General features: G+C 38.3%; 1 protein-coding gene and 1 long non-coding RNA gene across 4 annotated transcripts in view; one reads left to right on the forward strand and one right to left on the reverse strand.

Annotated features, from left to right (window-relative positions):
• The window catches only part of LOC130914425 (uncharacterized), a 118,795-nt gene that overhangs the window by 19,562 nt on the left and 79,941 nt on the right, over nt 1–19,292 (forward strand). The gene's annotated exons all lie outside the window — the stretch shown is intronic.
• rspo1 (R-spondin 1) overlaps nt 1–19,292 on the reverse strand; it is a 55,600-nt gene that overhangs the window by 18,791 nt on the left and 17,517 nt on the right. The window contains exons 1-3 of one of the 2 annotated variants that reach the window (XM_057833596.1): nt 18,364–18,440; nt 9,519–9,850; nt 2,109–2,303 (exon numbers count right to left, since the gene is read on the reverse strand). In XM_057833596.1, the coding sequence (XP_057689579.1) occupies nt 2,109–2,303; nt 9,519–9,615 (292 nt within the window). In that variant the 5' untranslated portion in view covers nt 9,616–9,850; nt 18,364–18,440. Of the gene's footprint in view, nt 1–2,108; nt 2,304–9,518; nt 9,851–18,363; nt 18,441–19,292 lie in introns of those variants that run through there. The other variant, XM_057833595.1, reaches the window with a different exon arrangement.

Raw genomic sequence — 19,292 nt, forward strand, 5'->3', positions numbered from 1 at the left:
AATGCAGTTATTGCAATTTTGTTGTTTTATCACAACAGATTGGTTTATTTACATTTAAAAACCAGAAGCCATTCATTTACGAATGTGATTGCACTTTTGTTTACATATTTAAATTTTCAGATACTAAGATTTGAATAAGGCAAAATAACATCCTTATTGTCTCAAATATATTGTTATAATCATTTGTTTCAGATGTACTGTAATTATTTTCTGTATAAAAAATTTGGTGTTCAAAAAGTCTGTTTTTCAAACTTGTCTTGAAAAAGAGGGGGTCGTCTTATAATCAGGGCCGTCTTATATTCAGGCCAATACGGTATATCTGAAATGAGGCTTAAAGAGATACATGACGCCTTCTTATCACGGAAGCCCAACACGTGCATCATGCAACTGACTGAGCAGGATTGACGCTGACAAGGCAAGACATCAACAAGCCCACGTCTGCACCACCAACTCATGCAATCAGTTCTTCCGGACAGTCCAGAACAAATGGCGGGACATCTTGTCTCAACAAGGAACATCTGATAAGGAGGAACCAGCGACCGAGAAGTGAACTCTCAGCTCTCACGTGGCGCTGAGGTGGCAAAACCCACAAACCTCGTTGCCCTGACAACAGTAACTCCCGAATCCTCCTGTCCAATCCACAAACAGACAATAATACTAAACAATGCCCAAACACACCCTTCTTCTGCCCACAGCCCGCCCCGCGAGAGCCTTCAAAAAGACTGAATGTTTTATTAATCGTTGTCATTTTTCTCGGGAACTTTTTGTTGACTTGTGATATGGTGACCTTGGAACGAGTCTGCCTCCTTTCCTGAGTCTGTTTCGCCTTGCTGTTCGATCACTGTCGACCCGGATAAATTGTCAACTTGTGTTTCGAAGCCTTCTTCCAGCTTTCAAAATCGAGTCAGTACAAGAGGTTAAGACTAAGGTGAACACGCAGAGTTTGTCCCTTTTGTTTGGTTGTGAGGGTCTCGCTGACCCGGGTCGTTGGAGCTGCGCCAGTGCGGGTCCGGCGATATTGTCGACAATATAATAAATAGGCAGTTTTGACCTTTATGCAGTAATTTTGCCCTGTCATACTGAATAAATGCATTTTTAATATTTTATATTCCATTTAGCACAACACTGTTATTTGTGATGGTCATACCGTTTATTTAGCGATTGGGGAAAAATACTTGGATAAAAAGAATATCCTGTAAAAATATTGGAGTAGAGAGATTGAAACAATGACATTTTGCTGCTCTCTCGCATCACATTTTCCTCGTTCTGAATCTTCCACCTCAATGGGCTGAATTCTAAATCAAATGAAATCGTGACCCTGCCAACGTCATCCTCCAGAGCGCTATAATGACAGACGGGGCTAAACGGGCAGATTAAAAGACTCATTTCTCGTCATCTGCGCTTTGCCAAATTGTAGGTCTAGTTGAATCGTCTCAAAATATGATTCAATTTTTTTTGTACTGTCATAGGCACTTTAAAGAAAGATAAAGTATTTCCTAAAGTTAACCATTTACAAGAGGGTAAGTTAACTCATTGACTGCCATTGACGGTGATAGACGTCCAATCATGGGGCTGTTTTCGTCCTTCTGCTCTCAATTTTAAAGAGTTTATCACTAGTAACGCACAATCCATGTGAATGGGGAAAGTGGCCTGGCAGCCCACTTCTAATGGATTGGACTTCTGGCGCAGTCAATAGTTAAAGTAAAAAGAATAAAACAATCATTATAGCACACTTAGTAACCTTTCAAAAAACAAATAAAACAAGTGTAAACGCGACAACATAAACATGGATTGCGGCTTTCTTTGGCATTTGCCTTTTAAATGAAGGCCACATGGAATAGACAGACACCTCCCCCCCACCACAAAAAAAAGAAAAGAAAAAAACACAGACAACAATGCATGCTTTAACTTTTGCAAGAGAATTTGCTTCCAAGAGGTAAACAATAGCCAATTAGCAGCACACTCAACTGCTGGCTACAAAGTTTGGGAATTCCGCCCTCACAAAACCAACTTTTTTTCTGTAAATAGATACACTGAGATTTTTTTCTTTACAATAACAAATTGACATTTGAGAAAAAAAATTAACAGATGGAATGAATTGGACTCACGGGTACATCTGTTGTTGCCTTCCGGGTTCCTCATGCCGAAGTATCCCATAGGGCAGGATGCCAGGCACACGCCCACTTGACGAATGTCATTACGCTCCAAGTAGATGAAGAGTTTGGCCTTGCACTTGGTGCAACCATTGTCCTCTGAGCATCGCTCGCAGCCTTTGGGGCACGACAGCGTGCCTTCGCTGCTCACTGACAAAAAAGAGCAATGAATGAGTTTCATCACATGACATGAAAAAAGATCTTATACTTTCCAATTTGCTAAAATAACAGGTTATAACCATTGTTGTCACAGATTACTTGAAAAAGTAATTTAATTACTGATTTCTTATTACGCCTCAAAACAATAATCTACTTTACTGATTACTTTGTTATCAAAAGTAACTAAGTAATTTATCAGTTACTTTTTACCAATGTTTCTCCCTTTGCTGCCACAACATAAGAATGACAACAGAAAAATGTCATCGCATTTGATTGCCCTTCTGATAATTGAATTTAAAGGAGAAGATCAGAATTTTTCACGAGGCTTAATCTTCGCGTTAGCGTTGGCATTAATGGTGCAAAAATTAAATGAACAATAAATTTTTGAAAAAGACTGAATTATAAACTCATTACATACTTTATTCAATTTACTGAAACTTTGTGCCTTTGTTGTTATTTTGATCCAGAAGCACTTTGTGAGCCATCTGTGATATGGCAGTGCCATACTGGCACTTTATCCCCAAAAACTGGTGTTTGCATTATTTTGATTTCAACAGTAAATATAGTGGTGCATTATAGGCACTTTTTCCATAACTTCAGTTGAAGTTGTTCTCTCTTTTTTTTTTTTTTTTTTTTTATCACAGAATGTTTATTGGAAAACCTTGTCGTTATATTTACATTGGGGCAAATAAGTATTTAGTCAACCACCAATTGTGCAAGTTCTCCTACTTGAAAAGATTAGAGAGGCCTCTAATTGTCAACATGGGTAAACCTCAACCATGGAAGACAGAATGTGAAAAAAGAAAACAGAAAATCACATTGTTTGATTTTTAAAGAATTTATTTCCAAATTAGAGTGGAAAAGAAGTATTTGGTCACCTACAAACAAGCAAGATTTCTGGCTGTCAAAGAGGTCTAACTTCTTCTAACAAGGTCTAACAAGGCTCCACTCGTTACCTGTATTAATGGCACCTGTTTTAACTCATTATCGGTATAAAAGACATCTGTCCACAACCTCAGTCAGTCACACTCCAAACTCCACTATGGCCAAGACCACCAAGACACCAGAGACAAAATTGTAGACCTGCACCAGGCTGGGAAGACTGAATCTGCAATAGGTAAAACGCTTGGTGTAAAGAAATCAACTGTGGGAGCAATTGTTAGAAAATGGAAGACATACAAGACCACTGATAATCTCCCTCGATCTGGGGCTCCATGCAAGATCTCTCCCCGTGGCATCAAAATGAAAACAAGAGCGGTGAGCAAAAATCCCAGAACCACAAGGGGGCCTAGTGAATGACCTACAGAGAGCTGGGACCGCAGTAACAAAGGCTACTATCAGTAACACAATGCGCCGCCAGCGACTCCAATCCTGCACTGCCAGACGTGTCCCCCTGCTGAAGAAAGTACACGTCCAGGCCCGTCTGCGGTTCGCTAGAGAGCATTTGGATGATCCAGAAGAGGACTGGGAGAATGTGTTATGGTCAGATGAAAACAAAATAGAACTTTTTGGAAGAAACACAGGTTGTCGTGTTTGGAGGAGAAAGATTACTGAATTGCATCCGAAGAACACCATACTCACTGTGAAGCATGGGGGAGGAAACATCCTGCTTTGGGGCTGTTTTTCTGCAAAGGGACCAGGACGACTGATCTGTGTAAAGGAAAGAATGAATGGGGCCATGTATCGAGAGATTTTGAGTGAAAATCTCCTTCCATCAGCAAGGGCATTGAAGATGAGACATGGCTGGGTCTTTCAGCATGACAATGATCCCAAACACACAGACAGAGCAACAAAGGAGTGGCTTCGTAAGAAGCATTTCAAGGTCCTGGAGTGGCCTACCCAGTCTCCAGCTCTCAACCCTTGAGAAAATCTGTGGAGGGAGTTATTGACCAAATACTTACTTCCACCATGATTTGCAAATAAATTCTTTAAAAATCAAACAATGTGTTTTTCTGGGTTTTTTTCCCCACATTCTGTCTCTCATGGTTGAGGTTTACCCATTTTGACAATTACAGGCCTCTCTAATATTTTCAAGTGGGAGAACTTGCACAATTAGTGGTTGACTAAAAACTTATTTGCCCCACTGCATGTTCATTCACAAATAAAAAATATGGTAAACATCTGTCTAAAAAAAGTTGCGGTCACATCCGCCCAAGCGCAAAGGAATCTCATTGTGTTGCCGGAGTAACAGACATTTGTCAATTTACATAAACAAATAAAGAGCTAGTCTGTGATCAAGACTTAAGTGACTTAATTGTTAATGGCAAATTTATTCAAAGAGGACAACACAAAAACGCAGCGATGAACGTTTTACTGCTTTGTCGGCACGCATAATGCGTTCCCATGTAAAAGACGTGCATATCGGTGGCCTGGCGTTGGAGTCGGGTCCTGAAAACCCTTTGAAGAGAATCTTCGCTTTTGAACTGTCACGTTACGTCTGTCTTATCATCAGGCCGAAGAGACAAATACATCAAGGGGAGAACTTTGTGATCTCGTTCCCAGATTAATTGTCGTGAGGTTTGACCTTTGACGCGAACGTCAGCGTCTGGAAGTTGCCTTTTGTCTCGAATGCTGACTCACGTTGGCGGAACATATGGGTGACAATGACCATCAGAGCAATGTCAGATGTGAACCTGAAGGAAGTTTTTAACTTAAAAGCATGAAAAGAAATGATAAAAAAGGTAAATCAGTTCAAGAACGCCCAGATTTACAAACAATTAGGTTTAGAAAATTTTTATCATTATAACTTAATTGCCTAAATCTAGATATGATTACATTAGATATTACTCGATTAACTCGAGTATTTTGATTAGAAAAAAGCTTAGAAACAAATTTTGCTGCCTTGAATATTTCTTTAATTAGAGTGGCGTTGTAATGGTTTGTTTTGAAAGTGTTGCCATTTAGTTTTAATGATTTGTGTGGATGCACTGCCCTCTATTGGCAGCAGTGAATATAACATAACTCATTTAACATGGCTGAGTCCAGATGCTCCCTGTTAAATCTAACATAAGGTAGCTTTTTGTATGAGCTAATGTTTTTTAATGCATTCGTAATTTAGTTTATAGGTATATTAATCTTAATCTGAATACTCGGTTATTCGAAATTAATGGACTACTAAAATAATCGATAGCTGCAGCCAAGCCCGTCGACGGGGGGGGGCAACCGGGGGGCAACCGGGTATGTTGTCCTGGGCCTCAGGACCATAGCGGCCCCTGAAGGACCCTTAATTTATTTTACTTAACGTTCACATATTTCTTTTTAATTCAAATCATTGTCTGATTAAATATTTTGTTCTACTCGAAAATATACTACTTAAAAACTTTAACATTTCAAATATTTATTTTTCCTTTTTTTTGTACAACAACCCCCCCAACTCCTCTGTCTTAGCAGAGAATAGTTTGACCCTGCTTTGGCGCACTCAAGGCTACACTAAGTGCATGCCCTGAAGCGGGAAGTTAAAATCTTCCATTGTTATTAACATAACATAACATAACATAAAAATATGGCGAGTTGTCATAAATCAGGTGCACAGAAAAGAAACGAAAAAAGAAAAAGAGATGAAGATCATAGAGGTAAACCTACCTACGCTCCACCATATCACAGGGCAGGCTTAACAACCTAGCCATGCTCTCCATTAAGCGTGAGCTTGCTCAAAATTTGGATTTCACCGATGTTATAAATGACTTTGCTATCAAATTATCTAGGCACATCACTGTTTAAGGGCTTGATAACTCCATGGATGTGGAGGGGTTAGGCACAGGATGTTTAGTTATACTGTTTTGTTGCTTAGTAGGCAGGCATAGCACTCTCAATTATATTGTATTGTAGCCTACATGGGACAACAGATGGAAATTGTTGATATTGTGTCACATCACATTACGGTCTGTTAAATTGAACTGTCCATCTCAAATAATTTGAAAATTTACAGTGTCATTGCTTGCAAAGAGTTAAAAGTACTGCGTATGTTGTCGTGACAAGCCGGTGGCAGGGGTGGGGTGGGGTGGGTTTCGGCCCTATAATGGTCTCTTGTCCCCGGCCCCCTGCAAGTCTGTTGACAGCCCTGGCTGCAGCCCTAATATACGTAACATGTTTTTTTTTCGACTGGGGGTGAATTTAAACATTAAACATAACCTGATCATTTTTGCATTTTGAATTTCATAGTTTTTCAATGTAGGCTTTTAATTTTTTTGTAAAGCAAGTGAATCAAAATCAACTGAGGGCAAAGTCTGCATCGACAGACAACAACTAGGAAGCAATAAAGGCGACAGTGACAGATTCTGAGAAACGAGCTATCCAAGGACTTTTTAATAGAATCGTTTAATGTCAGCTGCTCCAAGAGGAATTTGTGGTGAATGTGGTTAGTCTTGTGCCACCCTAAATACCACCATCTTTTGGTGTTCAAAAAGTGTTAATCTAATGTTAAAAATACATACAGGCCCATTATCGTTTTTAAACTGTTAGCATTAGAAATTCAACAGATTCCTTTGTTAAATTAAGTCTACATGAAGTAGAGCTGAAACGAATACTCAAGCAACTCGAGTAACTCGAGTTTAAATACTGATCCGAGTAATTTTATTCACCTCGAGGAATCGTTTAATTTTGCCAGCTCTAAGCATCACGTTTTGTCCGGACTACGTTTAATGCTGACGTCACGTGCGTAGAGGAAGAAGCAATAAAAAAAAATTTTTTTTAAACTTACCACAGCCGACAGCCGCTACAAACTACGCCAACGTTGCTAAAAACTGCGCCCGCATGATGCTAGTGTGGGAGCAGGTAGTGTCCGATGAGTCTCATAGATATCGCATACATTTAGGACTAGATGCGAAATGACAGACTCGGCCGCGTCTGGGCAGCGTTAGTAAACAGCCGCCACCTTTAAGCAGTAGACTTCTCATCGCTAATAAATATAACGTTACTGTCACTCGTTCACGTAACGTTAGCCCTTCGGAGGGCTAGGTTTCTATTGATTATGACCACTGTCGATGCGTGGCTAACGTGTTTTACATACAGGCTTTAATTAATTTGTAAAAACACAGCGCTGTAGAGTGATGAGGGTGTAAAATTAAAACATAATAAAGCTAACTGTCAGTTTTAGCTCAGTAGTCATTGCTGAATAAAACACCAAGTAGCTCTGGTCCCTAATGTGCTCCAATACAGCAGGTATCATACATTTACAGTGCCCGCCATAATTATTGGCACCCCTGAAAAAGATGTGTTTTCTAGCTTCTAATACTTTTTTTAAAAAATTCAAGTAATATGGGACCTTAATGGAAAAAAAGAGAAAAATCCAACCTGCAATACAAGTGCATTCATTCAGTGAGGAAAAAAATCCCACATAAAGAAAAAATTATTTGACATCAAATAATGTGTGTCACAATTATTAGCACCCCTGGTGTTAATACTTTGTACAACCCCCTTTTGCCAACAAAACAAGGTCTGCGGACTGAGATGGCCATGGGAGGAGCTTGATTTTGTGTCTGGTGAACCATTTCTGTGTAGATTTGGCCATATGTTTAGGGTCATTGTCTTGCTGAAAGACCCAGTGACGACCCATCTTCAACTTTCGGGCAGAGGGCAACAGATTTTGATTTAAAATGTCCTGGTATTTCAAAGCATCCATGATGCCATGCACCCTAACAAGGTTCCCAGGGCCTTTGGAAGCGAAACAGCCCCGCAGCATCACTGACCCACCCCCATACTTCACAGTGAGTATGAGGTGCTTTTCAGCATCCGCATCTTTCATGGCACGCCAGACCCACTTAGAGTGTTTGTTGCCAAAAATCTCAATCTTGGGTTCACACAAAAATACAAACGGTCCGAGGCTTCAACTGGGACGGTGTGCTTTTGTCAGATGAGACCAAGGCCATCTCAGTCCCCAGACCTTGTTTTGTTGGCAAAAGGGGGTTGTACAAAGTATTAACACCAGGGGTGCTAATAATTGTAACACACATTATTTGACGTCAAATTTTTTTTTCTTCATGTGGGATTTTTTTCCCCACTGAATGAATGCACTTGTAATGAAGGTTGGATTTGTCTCTTTTTTCCATTAAGGTCCCATATTATTTGAATTAAAAAATATATATATATATATTTATATATATATATATATATATATTAGAAGCTAAAAAAAAAACACATCTTTTTCAGGGGTGCCAATAATTATGGAGGGCACTGTATTTTGAAAACTGCAAAAACTCAAACTCCTATCAGTACTTACAGTTTAGACTAACTAAAAAACTTCAAAATAGCTTGACAAAAATGGAAATTAAATTGAAACACGTGGGAAAAACACGTAGCTTTCAAGTGATGTGTGTTATCAAGCGTAATTACATTTTTAGGTAATAAATATGTTTGTTTTTCTTTATAAGATCTAGAAGTTTTTTGAGTGAAAGCAGTGATTTTTTTTTTCCAGTCACATCTTAGATACAATTGATGGCTGTTTTCAACAATGTACATTGAAAATAAAGACATTTATTGACTGATAATTGTTCAATATTGGATTAAATGTCTTTTTTCTCATGTATATTTATAATTGCTCTTTACCTAAAAAAAATGTTTTATCCGATTACTCGATTAATCGATAGAATTTTCAGTCGATTACTCGATTACTAAAATATTCAATAGCTGCAGCCCTAGTTTGCATAACATTAAACTGTGTGAGTTTGAAAAGACGTGTCCTCCTGTATGTATTTTCTACTGTTAACGTTAATTAAACTGTGAGAAATGTAGTGAACCGAGGTTTATCCCTTTCTCTCCAATTTTCATTTTTATTTTTTTTATGTGGTTTTAAAGCAGCCCAAAGGAGCTTTCATTTTTTTGTTGAGTTTGGCTGTGCTTGTGGACAAAAGCAGTAGTGACATGAAGACAGGTGTGTGAGCTAATGCTAGCTAGATTTTTTTTTTTTCTCAGTGTCGAATTAATAACGTTGAACAAATTAGATTATTGAAGTATTTGCTGAGCTTTTTTGTTGTGCCAAGTTATTAGATTAACACTAGTAATAAATTTGAAAGCAAATCATGTGAGTGGCTCAATATAGCAAACACTAATGGGGCAAAATAAGACATAATAAACAATATTTGTACTTGAGTGCATTCCGGAGTGTGTATTTTTTCTTTTGTTTGAGTAAAGAAGGTAAATCAGTATTTCCTGGATTACTCATGTCTTTGTTCTACTATTGATAATTTTCCCAAGTCTTTGGTCACTCACCCCATCTCTGCTTTCTGGTCTTTGAAGACTTGCCAACGTAGCTGTCACTCATGGTGCTGAAAAAGACCATTGCCAGCGCCACCAGACTCAGCTGCATAGTCCCTGTTGGTTTTCAGGCCACTATTTCCTCCTTTGTCTTTTGTTATCTTTCAATCTTCTGGCCGATGCATTGTGATGCAAGATGGAGATTGTTCAACATTATGTGTCTCAACCCATGAAGAATAAGGGATGGCCGCTCCTCCTCTTCTTCTTCTTCGTTGTTGGTCAGAGCTCACAGGTCTTATTACCTGGACTTGCGGATTGACAAAAGGATGGAGGTTGGTTTCTCTTGACTGTGGAGAGAAAATTAAAAACAGTTGTCACTATTCTATAACATTCATAGGCCATTACAAACTTTTCGGAGTGTCAAATACCTAACACTGGAAGTCCCGTTTTTTGGGGGGGGGCTATAAGGAAAGACCAGAAAGGAGTCAAATGACCCCGATCCTAAACTGACTACTTGGCTTTGTCAAACAAGCAATCAAGCAGACAAACCCCCCTACACACTCCTGTGGAGTCGCTGCTCAGGTGTGAACGGTGGGGGGTTCACTCTGAATAGCTGCAATTAGCATCTTGAATATTTGCAAATAAGCTCCCTTGGCTTTATCAAACACGGAGGAACACGGAGATGGCCAGTCGCCATGTTCTACAATATGATTGACATGGAAACACTGAACACATATGTGTTGTATCAGGCCTGCACCGGAAGGCAAGAGAGACGGGTGGACTTCTTGGTGGGTCTAGCAAAGGAATTGGCTCACTCTCATGTGGGCGCAAAGAAGGCGCTGAAGGAAAAATTGCTTTGGCAACAAACCTCCAACATCTAGCCCGGGAAAAGGGCGAAGTGTCATATGTCGCCACATAAAAAATGTTTTGATTTTTATTACTCCGTCCCTTGTATGTATATAGTTTCTGTTGTTGTCTTTTTCACATACATTTCTTTATTGAATTCAAAAGCTTTTTTGTGCAAAAACTGACATGTGTTACGGGGTATGGGATGCTCGGTTCGGAACGGAGGCATACCGAACGAGTTTCTGACGTAAAGTAACTAGGGCTGTCAAACGATTAAAATTTTTAATCGAGTTAATTACAGCTTAAAAATTATTTAATCGTAAATAATCGCAATTAATCGCAATTCAAACCATCTATAAAATATGCCATAATTTTCTGTAAATTATATATATATTCTGTAAAATAAATCGTTGGAATGGAAAGATAAGACACAAGATGGATATATACAGGATGGATATATGGGTTTTCCCATTGGCAGTGTATCAAATACTTGTTCTCCCCACTGTACATTCAACATACGGTACATAAGGACTGTAGTGGGCATTTCACTGGACTGTCATTTAAATCTGTCTATGCTGTCCTCACTCTGAAGTTTCTACTTTTTCCAAAGCTAGACAGCTAGTGAACGACGCCTTAATAATCAGACTTCTTCCTTTTTCATCTGATTTATTAATAAAATAGCCTCAAACCATTGTCCTCTTTAGACCGTCATAAAACTACAAAAAAAAAAGTACACAAGCATTGCATTAGCAACAACGTTAGCTTAGCACGCTATACAGGTTCACTAAACATAAACCAAAAGTGTCTCATACAAAAAATATAACATTTCGCTTACTAACATAATATGTACATTCTTTACAACAACCATACTTACGGACAAATCTTGTCCAAGGATCATATAAGCACAACATTACAACGTAGGCGTCAGCCCGAGACGTCGTACAGCCATATTGAACTGGCAAGAAAAAAATAAACCATGTCGCAAAGCGACCACAAGAGTTCGCTGTTAGACAGCACAAAAAGCCTTGCTGTAAAACTTTCTTAAGGCAGAATACTGTCTGAGCAGGACATGTACGTTAATTGCGTCAAATATTTTAACGTGATTAATTTAAAAAATTAATTGCCGCGCGTTAACGCGATAATTTTGACAGCCCTAAATGTAACCCTTACTTTTCGAGGCTGTAAATCGATCGGTTTAGAGCAGACGTGTCCAAAGTGCGGCCCGGGGGCCAAATGCGGCCCATGGTAAAATTTCATCCGGCCCCCAGCCTCTGTCATAAGATCAATAATGTTTGGCCTGCACACAGACTTAATAAATTGGTCAGCAGTACTGCTACCAGCATGTGAAGTAGCTTACACAAATTCTGCTCCTCTTTTACCCACTAAAAGACAGCAGCCCTTTAAGCAACATTACCCCGTGTGACTCTTGACTTCCAATTTTCTAAAATAGCAACAAACAACAACAACAAAAAAGTTGACTACGACGGCCGACGCTTCAAGGATAGGTGGAAATTGGACTATTTCTTCACTAAAATACGCAACAACTGTGTCTGCCTCATTTGCAAAGCACCAGTCGCTTTTTTTAAAGAGTTAAATGTGAGACGATATTTCCAAACAAGACACGCTGACATGTACGACAAGATTACACGGAAGATACGCAACGAGAAATTGAAGAAACTTGAAGCTAGATCCCGAGAGTTGAAAGAGAATGCCACAAAGGCTAGTTGCGAGATTGTTGAAACGATTAATTTAAAAAAAATAATAAAGCAAATGTTACACACAGAATGGCTTGCTAAAATTTGCTTAAATATATTGTTCTACGTAAAGTACGTCAGCCAAGGTTGGCCCCCCACATTTTTACCACATCTAATCTGGCCCCCTTTGCAAAAAGTTTGGACACCCCTGGTTTAGAGTTTCTTTGTGTAGATTATATTTACTCCGTCTTCTCTACTATAATGAGGACCAACACGGTAGGACAGTATATAACCCAGAAACGTCAACGGCACAACAACGTGGCCGCCGCGAGAACGCAGTGAAACACGGGCGTTAAAGTCAATCAGCCAATGCACACTAGTCGCAGTGCGGCCGCGTGTTAGACGCGTCCCAGAAGCGGCTCAACGCGACGCACGCGAAAAGAATGGCAGAGTTTATTATTTGACACGAGACGCGACCCTCCTGCGTCAATACTACTACCGGTAGCTAGGAACGGGCAGACCCTGAAGTCACTGGTGTAAAAATACGGTGGATCCGGTCGATTTTCAAAATAATATGCAATCGTAACCCACTTTTTGAGTCCATCAGATCTCTTGAGTGGTAGATCGGGGCACAGTTGACTTGTCTTTGTTGATTTACTACTGTTTTCTCTGCTGTTATAATAACCAAAACCCTCCTACCACAACAAAACAAGTAGGAACTAATATTCACATAGGAACTAAAGTTATACAACATAAAATATACAATATAAATGAATACTACATCGCATTTGTAAAATATAAACACATAATAAAATAAATAATAGCCCATTTGAATAAAATAAATTGAAATGAGCTAAAACACCTGTAGTTAAGTAATAAGAATAACACACAGATCCGGCTTTCACAATTAAATGTATTAATTTCTGTGTGGCGCTTTAACTTGAGAAAATCCACCAATAAAGCTTTTGAAAACCATTCATAAGAAAAAATAATGATTCATTGAGGCATTTCATTTGTAAAATACTTGTTAAAATCTTTGTCATTGGGATTGCTTTTCTCTTTAGCACAGGACTTCTTTTTTCTTCTTTCTTTCAGAAAGAAAGCTGACCAATACGCAGGGTCTGAAAGGCAAATTGTTGTTGGATTATTATCTTTCTTTTTGAGCAGAATTCTAGCATTGTATAGGCTAAAGTTCCTATTGTTGAAAGCACAAAAGTGTGTAATAAACAACTAGCACATTTATATTTTGCATTTTGTTTTCTTACTGTACCAAAAATGAACCGAACCGTGACCTCAAAACTGAGGTACGTACCGAACCGAGATTTTTGTGTACTGTTTAGCCCCTAATCAGCCATCTATCACCAGCAATATGACAATTATAGCTCCATACATACAAGAAATAATGCAACTCAGTATTCAGAGAGATTGAGACAGCTGTTTTTTCTCAATGCTGTAATGTCAGACAATCCTCCGAAAACCGGCAGCCCTGCCCTGCAAACACTCAAGAGGCCAATTGGAGCAATCCAACTCTGTGGTTTTAATGGGAATGACTAATGAGGACCTCAATGCTCACAAAAGATATGCTAATTAGAGTCAGATGACCCTTCTATGGATACAAAAGGGATTTGTATCAACTGATCCACGCTTGCTAGTTCCAAACCTGTATATGTGCCAAGGTCACTGTGACCCTGACAAGCTGGCTTGTTTTCTGAAACAGTGGAGTATTCCTGCAGTGGGGACGAATGGCTTTTACCATTTTAAGTGGACCTATTGGCCCAATGAATTCTGCCCAGTACTGTTGTTTTCCTCAACAATGATGAAAATATTTTGTCGACGAACAATTTTTTTTTCATGACAATGACATGACAAACGAAAAGCTTGGCTTGGATTGAGACTTGAACATAAAGCGGTGGTCCCCAAACTACGGCCTGCAGGCCGTATCCGTATTTTTTTTTTTTTTTTTTTTACTTGTTGTTTTTTTTACTTGTGTTATTTATTTTCTGGCTTTTTCTGTGAAGATCCCAGAGAGGGTTATTTGGTTATTATCTATTTGATTAATAGTGTTATTATTATATTATATTATATTATATTATATTATATTATATTATATTATATTACATTATATATTACTCTAAGGGCTGTCAAACGATTAAAATTTGTAATCGAGTTAATCACAGCTTAAAAATGAATTAATCGTAATTAATCGCAATTCAAACAATCAATAAAATATGCCATATTTTTCTGTAAATTATTGTTGGAATGGAAAGATAAGACACAAGACGGATATATACATTCAACATACTGTACATAAGTACTGTATTTGTTTATTATAAAAATAAATCAACAAGACGGCATTAACATTATTAATATTCTGTTAAAGCGATCCATGGATAGAAAGACTTGTAGTTCTTAACAGATAAATGTTAGTCGAAGTTATAGAAATTTTATATTAAAACCCCTCTTAATTTTTTTCGTTTTAATAAAATTTGTAAAATTTTCAAACAAAAAATAAACTAGTAGCTCGCCATTGTTGATGTCAATAATTACACAGTGCTCATGGTGCTGAAACCCATAAAATCAGTCGCACCCAAGCTTACTTTACTTTTGTTCCATGAAGAATCCAGCAAGGGTTATTTGATTGTGGCTTTCCGAAAAACAATAAATTTTTACATTTAGGCACTCCCGCAATTGTCGCACTTTTTCTGTTAAAAACTGACCCCAGCCCCTCATCAGAGAAGGGGAAAGTTATGTGGCCCTCACAGGAAAAAGTTTGGGGACCCCTGACATAAAGCGACGAAAGGCAGTTTTGGTCTGACGAGACGACAATAAGACAAAAATATGTCATAGTTTCTGTCATAGGTTCACAATGCGTAACATTTTCAAATTCAAATGGAGTACGTCCAAGGGCATAGGTTTACATAGGCACAGTAAGGACATAACACTACCAGCTTTTCAGGATGCTCAAATTGTCCCCACCAGCTTTTAAGCAACTTTATTTGCATTATATAATGAGTTAGGTTATATAGGCAATTTAGATTTTCCTCACGAATGTTGTAAGAATAGAATAGACCCTACCATTATTAAGTGAATTATTTTCATTATGTTCAGACTTACATTTATTCCTTAAACGCACCTTAAACGTAAGTGCAGACAGGTATAAAAATAGTCGGCAAAATACCCTTGAGAAAATTATCTGTCCTAGTGTAGACATAGCCAGAGTTTAGGAAGATGCTCGCCTCTATCATTAGCCTAATGCTAATGCTACGAGTTACATTTAGTGTGTGATGATCACTCCGCACAGACCTTTAAAGGCTAAAGAAACATTGCATATTCTCTTTTGCCAAGATAAGAAAACAAATTTTACCCCTTCAAAGAGGAGGGATACTAGACGTTTTTTTCAGCCAGCAGCAGCCACTGTAAGTAATGTAAAAATATGTTATGCTTGTGCAGGTGGGGGAAACACCACTCATTTTGTTGCTGAAACTCCGACCTGCATCAGAGTTAGCTTAACATTAAACTGTGTGAACTTGCTAACCTGCAAAACTACTGCGGTCAGGCCAGCCTCCACAAGAAAAAATAAGTGAAGCTCGATATCCCTCATTTGGATCATTGTTTGCATTATGTGCATTACGCCGCTAACGCACCCCTTCACATCCTCAGTAACGGTAACGGCGTTGCAAAGATGGGAAAAGTAATTAATTGGATTTTGAACACCGTTAGTAATGCCGTTAGACTCTAACGCCGTTATTAACAACACTAGTAACTGTCAACTAAAACTAGACGAAATTTGTACTGGTGCTTGATAATTATTGGTCCAATAATTATCAGTCCGATAATAGGAATTATGACGTCATCCCAATAAATCCAATAACATAATTTATAGGACCGATAATACAGTATGAACTGTGCTCGCTGGCTGGGAAATCAGTTGACCATTTGCGGGGCATTGCTGCCACCTGACGGTCAGAATAATTCACTGCATCTATAATTTGGCCCACAAACTCATTCACTTTACACAGTGCTGTGTCTAGTGTTAGCATTGACAATCGTGAATGCTTTCTGTTACTACGTTTCCGCCTCGGAAATATATGTCTGTAAGTATTTATGTTTACTATAACATATGGATGTGCAATATATGTTTACTTCGGCGGTGAAGGGTCACATGTACAGAACTTTATAAGTTCTTGTGTTATAGAAGCCAGCCAATGTTTAAGGCTAGTAGCTCAAGCTAGTGTGCTATGCTATACATACATATAATAGTTGTCGTGTAATGTTAGTCCTGTCAGCATGCTTGGTAGGATTTTATACTATGCAGAGAATAAACCTCATACTTTATTGAATATGGGTTCACTCACTGCCGTTTATATTGATTATTATAAGGCAAGCCATTAATCGTTTTTGTTCTACCATATTTTTGTTATGAGAAATGAGTGATAAACCTTACTATATAATGTTTACAGTGTTAGTTATAAGTTAGTAAGTTATTGAGAGGTCTTTTGGTTATTGATAGGCTTGCTGTCCTAACCTGTCTCCCAGGTTAAGAAAGTTGTTTCATGGACCAAGACCACAACAGTCTCCTGCAGCACCAAATATTTTTATCTGATGACAAAGCACAATGCCTGTTGGGTTTATGTTTTAGTTCAGTGCTCATTGTTCAGGAAACACATCTTCAATTATATTGACTAATTGATTGTGATTGACTCAAATTATATTTATTTGTAAAAATAAATATTGGCACTTTATTTGAAGTCAAGACTGTTATTGTCTTTGTTTTGTTCATTATAATAATGTTCATGTCATTATGAAAATTCTGGTGAGATCAAAGACAAATCTATGTTGAATCCACCATTATTATTTTTTTAAACTTCCAGGTGTTCAAAAACTCTGGTGAATATACATTTAAAAAATTATATATTATCGGTTATCGATATCGGTATCGGCTTTGAGGAGCAGGAAGTTATCGATATTGGTATCGTTTTCAAAAAATGGATATCGTGCACCCCTAGAAATTTGTATGAGATTTCGTCGACTAAAACGATGGAGTCACAGGAATGCCAAAATTAAAAATAAATAAATAAATAAATATGAAGAGAAATAAATATATAAATATATAAATAAATAAATGAATATGTAAATAAATGAACGAATAAATAAATCTAAAGAGAAATAAATATATAAATGAATAAAAATATAACGGTATACTTTGTCATTGACATTTACTTTTGGTCATTAACAACCACAAACGGAAAAAACAATGACAATATTTTTCATTGACTTTTACTTTCTGTCATTGAACACCACAAACGGAAAAAACAATGACAATTGTATTTTTTTGCCTTTGCCTTTTCTGTTTGGCTTTCATATTGTCATTGTCATTTGTCGATTGCCTTTCCTCTTTGGGAATGTAAATGGCAAATGCGCAGAGAAACGGTCTGTCAATCAAATGACGTTGGGAGGGGCTTTCCAACCAGGAATAGTAGTCGATAACTGATTATTCCTGGTTTAACTTTCCGAACATGCGCCGTACGGCTACCCAAGCGTGACCGCGGCTGTTTTGTGTGACTGCACTACGCCCCTTCATCCAATGTCGTCATTAGGGATGGGAATCGAAATCCGATTCCAATTCGGAACCGGTTCCGAGTGTTTCGAGGCCTCGACATCATAATGAAAAAGCCTTAACGATCCCTTTAACGATCCCTAAAGACGCATATTGCGTCGTGACGTGTCTTGTTGTCCAGACGCATCAAACTAGCATGGCGCCAAGAACCACTCGCTTCAAAGTTTGGCTACACTTCACCAGGAAAAAGGGTGAAAATGAAAGGTTACGATAATTTAGCACGACCATCGCCGCCGTAAACATAACAATGACAGCACGTAGGTTCGAACGCTCGAAAGTGTGTCTTCACTTCACGAGGAAAAATTACAACAAAGCGACTTGCAGTCATTGCAAGATGGAAATAACTGCATCGGGAGGGAATAGACTGCACTGTCCTCACCGAGACGCAAAGGCTCAGTCCTGGCTATACAGCTAGCTAAACTCCCAAATGACGATGCAGAAGACGTTGGTATAATAATTTGCTGACTTTATTCAACCATCACTTGAAACTAAAAATAGAAATGAAACAAATCAATTTCGTCCCCAATAACAAACAGGTTTGCATCAACGTAAATCAGCGATGATTAGCTGCTAACATAGTAATAACAAACAGTTAGCATGCGTTCGCTAGCATTAGCACATCGTTTAAACCACTACACAACTGGATTTAAGTGTCCGATCGCGAGTGGAAACACACAACAACAACACAGAAGATGATACATACAGGCGTTGGCTCTGTAGATGTTATACAAACATTAACAAAGAACGTAGCCTCTGGCAGTGTTTCCCTTTCTCACTCGCTCACTCACTTGGATGCGGCATTTCTTCTTCTTCGTGTGTAAGCGTGCTCTTCTTCACGTGAGCGCGCTCTTCTTCGCGTGAGGAAGCGCAAGGGCCCCACCACTTGAGCGTGAAAGCGCCATAAAAACTAAAAGGCATGCATTTCAATATACTGGTAAATAAAAACAGGGGGCCCCAAACTACGGCCCGCGGCTCCATATTTGGTCCGGCCCCCTGAACAATTCCAGAGAGCATTTTGAATTTTTTTTGTTTGTTTCTCCCTCAGTAGTGTTATTTATTTCCTGGCCTTTTTCAGTGAATAACTCAGAGAGGGTTATTTGGTTATTATCTATTTAATTAATAGTGCTATTATTATTTATTATTATTATATTATATTATTATTTTTATTTTATTTACTTTTGTTCCGTGAAGAATCCACAGAGGGTTATTTGATTGTGGCTTTCTGAAAAACAATAATTTTTTTACATTTACGCACTCCTGCAATCGTCACACTTTTTCTGTTACAAACTGACCCCGGCCTCTCATCAGAAAAGGGAAAAGTTATTTGGCCCTCACAGGAAAAAGTTGGGACATTGCCAAAGGCAGAACAACGACCTATATGCCAAAATATACCAATATTTTTTATTTCTATTAGAAAAATGTTTCAGTAAAATGTTACACATTCTTGTGCATTTGCCACTTATTGCCACAGTTAACATTGAGGCTTTGGGCCTCTTTTGACCTCGTTGTGAGTTTGTAAGGTTGTGACTTCTGATTAAACAAACTTGATGCCAATCAAAATGTTTGTTCTTCTTTTTCCCCAAAATTAGAATCGATAAGAGAATCGATAAAGAATCGAATCGTTAAGCAATA

Source organism: Corythoichthys intestinalis, chromosome 4, assembly GCF_030265065.1.
Source record: "Corythoichthys intestinalis isolate RoL2023-P3 chromosome 4, ASM3026506v1, whole genome shotgun sequence".
NCBI lineage: Eukaryota > Metazoa > Chordata > Actinopteri > Syngnathiformes > Syngnathidae > Corythoichthys > Corythoichthys intestinalis.